This window comes from Halichoeres trimaculatus, unplaced genomic scaffold, assembly GCF_033239565.1.
Source record: "Halichoeres trimaculatus isolate MK-OKI-2021-1 unplaced genomic scaffold, fHalTri1.1 fHalTri1_scaffold_21, whole genome shotgun sequence".
NCBI lineage: Eukaryota > Metazoa > Chordata > Actinopteri > Labriformes > Labridae > Halichoeres > Halichoeres trimaculatus.
The window spans coordinates 9307245-9316802 of NW_027437199.1; the positions used below are offsets into that span (position 1 = coordinate 9307245).

A 9558-nucleotide genomic window follows, 5' to 3' on the forward strand; every position below is an offset into this window, starting at 1 on the left:
ACGAGTCTATTTGTTCACGTTTTGAAAGAAAATGTAATAAAGAGAGACCCGGTGATGGATTTATGATTTATCAAAAGCACTTTACCATATGGCATTCGTCAATGGGGCAGATTTACAAATGTTTGTTTTATGAATGAGGCCAGAGATGGTTTTAATCTGAGCCACTTCACCCCGGGGAAAGGATGCTCCAGTCACGTGACCACATATCTCCGACAGAGGATGCAAACCAGAGCTAGTTTCCTCTAAAGAAAAGTTTCAACAGCTTCATTTTGGAGAAATACACACAAAGAAGCTGAAAGGTGTAGGCCTAAATCATCCTCCACCGAAAATGTGATGGGTCTGAATTAGACTGGGGGGCTGCTAATGCGTAAAAGGAAGCCAGTCTGACGTCCCAGACACATGTAACTTGATTTGCTTACTGTAGCAGGGAGAAGAAACATCACACAGACACATCTTCCAAGGGTGATACGTCTGTGGCTGATGTAATTTCTGGAGCAGATTTTATTTTTTACGAAAGTGTACTCAACTCAGTGTTTTGGTACGGCCAAGCAAACTAATGCCACACAATTACAAGGCAACAATGACGCAGTATAAAATGATTTCACATATCTGACTTCGCACGTGCTAATTTGCTGTGTGATTGGTGTTTTATTGAGTTTCTGGCTGATTTCTTTGAGGTTTTACGCATGCGTGTTTTATAGATTCTACTCATACATGTCATACCTCGACTAGACATCAGATAAACTTGCTGGAAATTGACTTGTAGGAATCTTTTTAACCATTTCAAAGTCCAAGACTTAAGCAGTCAGCTTTTTTACGAAAACAAGATGCGTCAGAAACGAACGTCTTTATTTGATAAACGTATGGCTTTGTAAAATAATTTGGAGCCTGTTTCAAGTCCCCACCTGCGTTTACATCCCACCGAGAAATATTGACATTTCAGGTGACACTTCACCACGTCATGTTGAGGTCAGGTCTATAAATTAGAGCCGAAGAGCGTCATTCTCCTCGTTGTCGGTCTCCGTGGATGCGCGTAGTTATCTGGACATTTTTGAACAACCTGATGATTTTATTCCTGGATTTTATCATCAAAGTTTGGAGCAAGCAAAAGATGTGTGGAGCAGACGTTGATCCGCAGAATAAAGGTGAAATTAACAATTATTTTGCACTACATTGTCAACCTGCGCACAAGAATTTGTTGCGAGTGTAACGGTGTGATACGTGATGTAAACTTTAAGGTCTGTTATAATTAGGTTGTGGAACTGTAAACCAGCTTGGAGGTATGTTTCTGAACGGCAGACCTCTCCCAGAATCCAAAAGGAGGAAAATGATTGAGCTGGCTTCAGAGGGAGTCCGTCCAAGCCAGATCTCCAGGATACTACGGGTGAGTAGAACCCTTCTGGCTCAGACTATGTTGAAAAAAGTTGTCCCTCACATGTAATTTATGATTCAAAACAGACCTTTCTTGTTGCGTAAATTTCACTGAAGTGGATCAAATTGCGTTACTATTTCAGGTGTCCAACGGCTGCGTCAGTAAGATCCTGAGCCGATTCCGACGCACCGGACTCCTAGAGCCAAAGACTATTGGAGGGAGTCGACCCCGGCTCCTCACCCCGGGTGTCATCTCCACAATCATCCAGTGCAAAAGAGAAAACCCAACCATCTTCGCTTGGGAGATTCGAAAACGGCTCGCTGCAGCTCGGGTGTGCAAGGCCTCCAAAACCCCCAGTGTGAGTCAGAGAGATTTCTAATGGAGTTTTGGGTATGTTCCACCCTTTGATTTTGATGTCTGAACACCTTTTGTCTACAAGGTGTCGTCGATTAATCGGGTTTTGAGAAGGATCCACTTGGACCATGGACCACTGTGTATGGAGAGGAGTGCGCACAGCAGGAATGAGCAGGGTGAGTTAAAATAAGTGAGGTTACATTAAAAAGAGAAATATTTCACCAGTAACTGAGGAAAACAGTCATAAAGTGCACAATTTTCTTCTGAAGTTATGTAACTTCTCTGTGTCTGCAGACTTCATCTCAGTCATTCAAGAAGAAGTGAATGAGAGAGATATATTTGAATCAGTGTGCAGCAGCAACCAAAATCCCAAAGGTGCAAAACATCGAATCCGGACCACCTTCACTTCAAAGCAGAGTTCAGTACTTGAGCAAGGTGACTTTATTAAATCTTGAAAAATATTGAACCAACTCAACACTGTCATTTTCCACTTGGACTTGCAGCTAATTTCTCATTACGATCCTCCACATTAAGAATTTTCCCAAAACCAGTACGCAGATATGTTCACCAGAGAGAAACTGTCAGCTGAGATCAAACTTCCCGAGGAAACCATTAAGGTAACAAACCATGTAAGTGTTCAAAGAGACTAAAAATTTATGTTGAATACTTGTTTTATGATGACTTTCTGTCTCTTGAAGGTGTGGTTTTCAAACAGACGGGCCAAATGGAGGAGGGAGGTCAAACACCAGAGCAGTATGCAAGGTAAGTATGTGAATTTGGGAGTGGGAAGTCTCCCTGAACACATCATCCAGACTCTGTAGTTATTTAATAAACCACGTCTCTCCACAACAGAAGCAGACCTTCAAAACCAAAAAGATTTTGTTCCTGTGAATGCATTGATGCCACAGAGCTCCACATCTCAACAGGTACTGTTTGATTTCACACTTTCAAACCCCAGCACCTGAAAGGCCCTGATCATACTGCAACAGTTTCACTACCTATGTTTCTCATGTGCTCTTCTCACTGGTTAAAGGATTGTAATAAAAGGTTAGATAGCTTACATTTTAGCATTAGCATTTGTTGCTTAAAATGACATCAAGCTGAGGCAAAAAACTATCAAAACTATAACTGTATTTACACTGGAAAAGAATTAAGCTGACTTATACATCATAGACCTAAGTACTCTTAGAATCAGAATCTCCTGAATAGAGTGACCACTTGCATCAAATATAAGGTTTGGGTTGCAATTTTTAAAAAATTAGCAACATGCTAATGTTTACTCTGTCTGTAGCAGCTGATATGCTAGCTTCCATTCAGTTTTTCAAAAAAGAAGCTGAGCTCTTGCACAACTTCCAGTTCAAATCAAGAAAAATGTTAGTGGAAGTGTAATGTTAGTGGAAAAGAAAACTGTTTAAAGAGGGGGTACTGTTCTTTTTTTCCCTAGGGATTATTCTATCCATCTGGCTCCCCGCAGTAACTTTAAATGATTTAGAGTTTTAAAAACATTTGCCTCATAATGGAATTTAAAAAATATATATATATTTCAGCCTCCGTCTGAAACATTTCATTTTGGTTGCTGTTTCTTTAAGACCTCCCAGCTCCACAAACCCTCTCCCCTCTGATTGGCTACAGGCCAGTTAGAAGATCATGATTTGATGACCGCATAATTTCTGCAAGAACAAAACATTTTGCACAATTTATAGACAGACTGAGGGATTTCTACAACAAATGACTGCACACAAATACCCACTTACAATACAATACTACAGTACCCCTGTATTACAATACCCGCTTTAAAAACTGTGACCAAATCTGCCAATCATAACTGGCTTTTGATACTTATTACAGGTAACCATGTACTCTGCAATCATTCTATGTTTGTGTTCATTTGAAGATGACAGGAATGTCAAGAGTTTTCTGTGAAAACTCAGCTTCCACCTCTGCATACAATGCAGCTGCCAGAAAGTTGCAAAATGGCTCCTACTTGGCGTCAGAAACAGGTAAGATCTGAAAAAATCTCTCTGAATGCATCAACTTGACCAGTCGTCTGTATGTTTTTTGTTAGTTTGTGTTTTTAAATGCTTGAATGAAGGCTTATTATTCAGAGCTGGATGGAGATCTGTTGTGTGAAAAGTTACACAAGGTGAGACTTATAATCCCAGAGTTGCCAAATTGTCAAAACAGAAACTTACACATGGTGTTCGGTTAGGTTTATCGTTATTTTGATCTCTGCATTCCTTCAAGCTTACAAAATCTAAGGAAAAAGCTGGCATTGATTTATTCAGCAAGTTCTCCCCATATGTCTTCCATATCTGCCTCTTATATGAAACACGATGCCTCATATAACTGCATTTAATTTACATGATTATTCAACCACCCTGCTAGCTTTGTTTCAATTTCTGCCAATTTCTTATCATTTCCTCACTATTTGAGCATTTTATTAATCACAGGGATATTCCAGTGAAGTTTATTTCACATGTAATTGCAAACATGCATATTTATGATGTTAAAATAACAGACGTAACTGTAAACACCTGCTTCTTTGCCCTTCGTGATGCCTTGAGAGCTGCCTTTACACGCTACTCCAACACAAAGGAGTCCTTACTTGACTTTAAAGAGTATTAAGGTACTATTTTTTTATTTCTATCACTCTGATGTACAGGTGTTGGGCATTCTAGACATATGACATCAATCTCAGTCCCAGGATCGTTCCTCCATCAACCCGATCACAGGGTGGCCCACACAATGACAACAAAGACTGCACTGGATCTTCACACAGACAAATACATCTTCCCTTTATTCCACCACAGTGCTACTACATGTTCTGCCTTCCCTTTGGCTTCTGACACAATAAGACCACAGAATACTGGGACCCCAATGTGGAACCAGCGGGGAGTTTCTCTCACATGGAGCCAGATTTCCCAGCAGCCATGGGCCTTCAATCCACACAGTTACATGGAATAATAGAATAATAATGGAATAACGATCATTTTCATTTCGTAAAATGTTAATTTTTTATGGATGTACTGTGGTTTTGAATCTGTAAATCATTGTCAGCAAAGTTTCTGTCCAAGCTGTCTTGTCGAGAGCTGCAGCCACATGTGAGCAGCAGTATTTTTGCTAAGTCTGCCATGTTTACATTCTGTACAGTGATAAAATTTGTTCACTCAATACCAATAAAAGCTGAAAAAAAAATCTGTTTTTACTTGAGTCACATATGCCATCAGTGGTAAGCACACTCAATTTGTAGTCAATACAATTCTAGGCTGCATTGACTTACTTTAACCAGCAGAGGGCGGCAAAAGACACAAGTTAACGCCTGGTCTTTTTTTCTGAAACGCACTCCTGCTTTGCTCATCAGTTCCCCTGTCACACTGTTATTGAAAATCAATCACTGAGTAGTGAAATAAATGAAGATAAGTATCTTAAACATTATTTTTATTCCATTTTTCATTATGATGTTTGAAACAGCCTCAAAAACTCTAAACTCACTAAGAAAACACAGGAGGAAGTACCATAGTAAAGGTGAACAGAGAGGGCTGGTTTGAGACTTTTATCAGAGGTTAAAATCAGATCTTAGCGATCAGGAGAAGTCTGATTTCAGAGTGTAATAATGCTTCTGCTTGAGATGGTGTCGACTTTAATGGGTATTTAAAATAGTTAAAACATTTGTGCATAGCTTGATCTGGATGTGGTACCTGCTTGTGATAAACCCTAACTGTAACATAAACCATAGTTTTACGGATCATTTAAGGTTACCACTAGGTAATATGGATGTTATCTCTTTTATAGTCTCAGTTTGATGTTTGTTTAATAAGAGCAAGAGGAGATGAAGGCGCTCTTCCAACATTTCTTTCCACAGGGAGGCCAGTGGGAAAACCTATAAAAGTATAGCTTCAAAAAGTCTAAACATGACCTGATATCTGCTCTGCTCGGTATCACTTTTTATGAGTGCCACAGGGCAGAGGCATTGAGTTCCTTCGTGTCCCTTTACTACAGTGAGGAGACGCTGAGACTCGGGAGTTTCTCGATAATTGGTCACCGGGGGGGAAGACGTAGGGATCAGACGGCAAACAGCTTGGCCAGCAGGCGTGGAAGTGGCCTACTGGCAGAAGTGACCTGTTGGAATTCAACAGTACAGAGCCAGATAGGTAAATTACATCTCCACATGACAGAATAAACGTTTGTGTTGTGATTTCTGCTGCGAGTATAAATCATGTGTAAGCCTTTTAAATGATTTGGCTCGGCTATGGAAAAGGGAACATTATGCCTTTTTAAGATGAGGCCAGTTTTACTGTAACTGATATTAGTCAAGGGGGTTACTCACTGTAGTGAGCAGAAACAATTTTTGGAAACTTAGACTCCAGTCTTTCCATTTCATTTCACTTCACCGAGTATTTCATTTTGATACACCACTTTCCTTTTTTTAAAATACTCAACACCCTGCCTTCTACTTTAAATATTGACACCGTATATCTATTTTTAAAAAAATCTTGTGTGTTTTGTGTGGTCAAAAATATCTAGAGTTGCCCATTTTAGGAAAATTTTCAGATTAGTTTGAGTAATAACAGTTACTCTGGCTTATTTTTTTAACTGTTCAATTTAATGTGAGTAGAAACAGCTATGTAGGCTCATTTAGAGAAATATTTGGTTTAATGTGAGCAAAAGCAGCTCATGTAAGAAATCCGCATTAGCCTGTTTTAGAAAATATTCAGTTAAATGTGAGTCATAACAGCCACACTGGCTCACTGTATGAAATATTCTGTTTGATATCAGTATTAAAAACTCTAATTTGAATAAATGTTCAGTTTAGTGTGAGTAATGACATGGATGTTGTGATGGCTGAAGAATAAACAGCTAGGATCAAACTGTGAGTGTTGTGGACTATTTCAGCAAAAAAACCAAATCCCCTCTGAAAAAAAAAAAACAAAAAAAACAAAAAAAAACCCCAATAAAATCAAAGTCACAACAGAAATTAGTGTAGAACAATTGATTAGCCAACCACGCACTGTTGCCAGGATATTCCCTCTCAAGTTAAATGTTGACCCCAATGTAAGAGCTGCACCACAGGGCCCCCTCATGAGGCTTCTGGTGGTTTCACAACTGAAATGTGAAATTATCTATTTCCCAGGCATACAAAGATTAGATTAAAGTTGCAAATGAACAGGGATATGAAGCAGAACTGCTTTTTTTCCCCTCCTCTACCAAATAAATCATTTTACGATTGGCCAACATGCTTTATCTTGTGATCCTTGTTGGAGGGGCTCAATCCCCAGGAACAGCCACATAAAACACTCATATACAAGACACACCAAATCTGTCTTCAGCGCATTTAGTCTAATCTCTGATTGAGCAACCCCAAACCGAAAAGCTAAACTGTATCTAAACCAAGCTGTTGGATGTCCGCATTTGTCAGCGAATGTTTCTAAAGACGTGTTATTATTTCTCTCCTCCATGCCTAGATGGATGACTCCTGCTCTTTTAGACACTTAAGCGTATTTATCACACATTTGAATCTGCTGCTCTGACTGATACAAGGAGTAAACTGCCAAAAGCAAAGTAAACATATTTAAGTATGTGGGAAAAGGCCAAAGGAAAGAAGCAAAAGTGCAGGGTAAAGTTAAACATAACGACAAGTTGTGTTTTTTTTTTTTTTAATTATTAAAATAGGAGGGATACAAAGGCTACTGCTTTCAGAAAAAGTCATAGGTATAAAAACAACATAGTGAAACACAAAATAGCAGCTGATATATTTAACATTTACAGTATACAAACATATATGGTGAAAATACTTAGAGGATATTTACAAAAAGAAATCACACATTTTCATTTACAAAAGACTTTTTTTTTTTTTTTACAAAAAAGTCAAATTAAATAACAGTGAACACGGCAAAAGAGCACAGCTGACGGGGAATCGTATATTTGCAACATGATTATGGATATGTGGAATTTCATGTAAACTGTGAATATTTTTTTTTTCTTTTTTAAATCTCTTTTTGTCATACTTCATCCTTTGGTTTAGCATATGCATAGCTATTAAAGGGTTGCATTTTTCCTTAGAGTACAGTAAAAGCTACAGTTATGACTTTATTGCAGCAGCTGTGGTTTTTGAACAGACAAACTAAAGGATAAAATGACTGACGCAAAGCCCTTGCTATGATTCTCTCTTTCTTTATTGTTTTGTACGGCAGCCAAAACAGCCCTGTTTGCAATAGTTTATGTAATGCAGTTATCTCAAGATCAAAAGTAAATAATGTATGCTGTTTGTCAAAGATAAGGAGCTTTGTTTTCTCAAGACAGTAAAACAATCCAAGGAAAAGAAAAAAAAATCTTGTATAGGATGAAATTATTGTAAAGATGATTGCCAGGAGGCAAAATGCCTCTTTAAAAATGTATATTTAAGATGAATAAAATCAAGGAGCACCTATCAGACTCTACTTTCATATGATTTCAGTTATGATCTAATGTATCACACTCTTACTCATGAATACATCTTAACTGTCACATGCTCTCTTATTGTTCATCGCCTGAAAAGTTGTCCTTCTCCACAGGTAACAAGATGCAAAAAAAAAGCTTGAGTGTCTGGAAAGAAAAAAAAAAATTTACTTGTGATCTCAAAATAAAAAAATTACAATCATAACCGTCCTCAGCTTCTGTAGTTTCGTACCATTTTTAAAATGTGATTTCTGGAATGGTTTTCTTGGAGCTGAGAGTAGAAAGCATAGTTTGACTCCCAGTTAAGTGCTACACAAACATTGGAAGATAAATGTGTTAATGGAGAGTGAAAGGTCCTTTTGGCACAATTTAACCGTTTTTTTTCAAGGGTATTTTGGTTTTATTAAATAGGACACAAAATCTACAGAGTAGAGAGTAGGGGAAAAGCTGAACTCGGGACCACTGTGTCAGGGAATGTATCCTCAGTATCAACATATGTTGAAACCGTAGACTGTTAAAAAAAATAAAAATGGACGACATCTTACTTGGCTCTAAGTGAGGTCGCCACAAAAACTGCTCCCCCTGGTGACTGGCTGCAGTATAGGTCAAAAAATCTAGCTCTCCGGTCATTCCAGATGGGCTGTGGTTGAAAAAATTAATACACCTTGTAGAAATGTTTCTCATGTCTGATTGTTTTGGTGATTTGAAGCTGTTATTTGGCTGTCTTGTGTTCAAGTTCTTTTTTTTTCCTGAAAACTTTCATTTTCATTAGTTATACAAGGTTAAAACAAGGTTTCATGTCACATTTAACGATGACTGTGGGCTGCCGTTCTTGTGTATTTTTTTCCGGGGAATGTAAAATATTTCGAGAGGTAGAGTCAAGAAGCCCCCTCCCCTTTTTATTCATTTACAAGAGTCAGTCAACATTTGACTATTTATTTTCAAATTCAGAAATGGACACAGACAAAGATCTTTGTCAGGAAAAATAACTTGTTTTTTTAGAATTAATTGAGAAGCATTGTGACCATGTTAATAGAAATGAGTCATGACTTTTAAATATTCAACTAGTGATTTATTTCTAATAAAACAAAAAATAAATAAAAATCAAATAGTTCATGGCACAAGTAACTTACCATGAAAATACATTTTGTTTGCATAGCCTATATGAAAGTTTTTTTTTAAAACTGCATTAAAGAATAAAAGCATTAAGTGTGATTCTATGGGATTCAGAGCCAAAGAAAAGTGCAGAAACTTTGTCAGCTTTCAAAAAGTTTTGTGAGGAACTTCTTTGACGAATTAAAGTCAAGAGCAAACTTGGCAATTTGGTGTATCATAAGTCAGTTGCAGCCGTGCACAGAGAGTGATGTACCAAGCAGATAAGGGGGGGGGAGGGACTA

General features: G+C 38.0%; 1 protein-coding gene across 1 annotated transcript; it reads left to right on the plus strand.

The window, feature by feature from the left end:
* The first annotated feature begins 1111 nt into the window (after window positions 1-1111).
* On the plus strand, window positions 1112-4690 carry pax4 (paired box 4). Its single transcript, XM_074698291.1, has 10 exons — window positions 1112-1145; window positions 1254-1384; window positions 1515-1730; window positions 1812-1902; window positions 2021-2161; window positions 2261-2343; window positions 2425-2488; window positions 2579-2652; window positions 3621-3726; window positions 4389-4690. The coding sequence occupies exons 1-10, from the start codon at window positions 1112-1114 to the stop codon at window positions 4688-4690; spliced, it is 1242 nt and encodes a 413-aa protein (XP_074554392.1).
* The last annotated feature ends 4868 nt before the right edge of the window (window positions 4691-9558 follow it).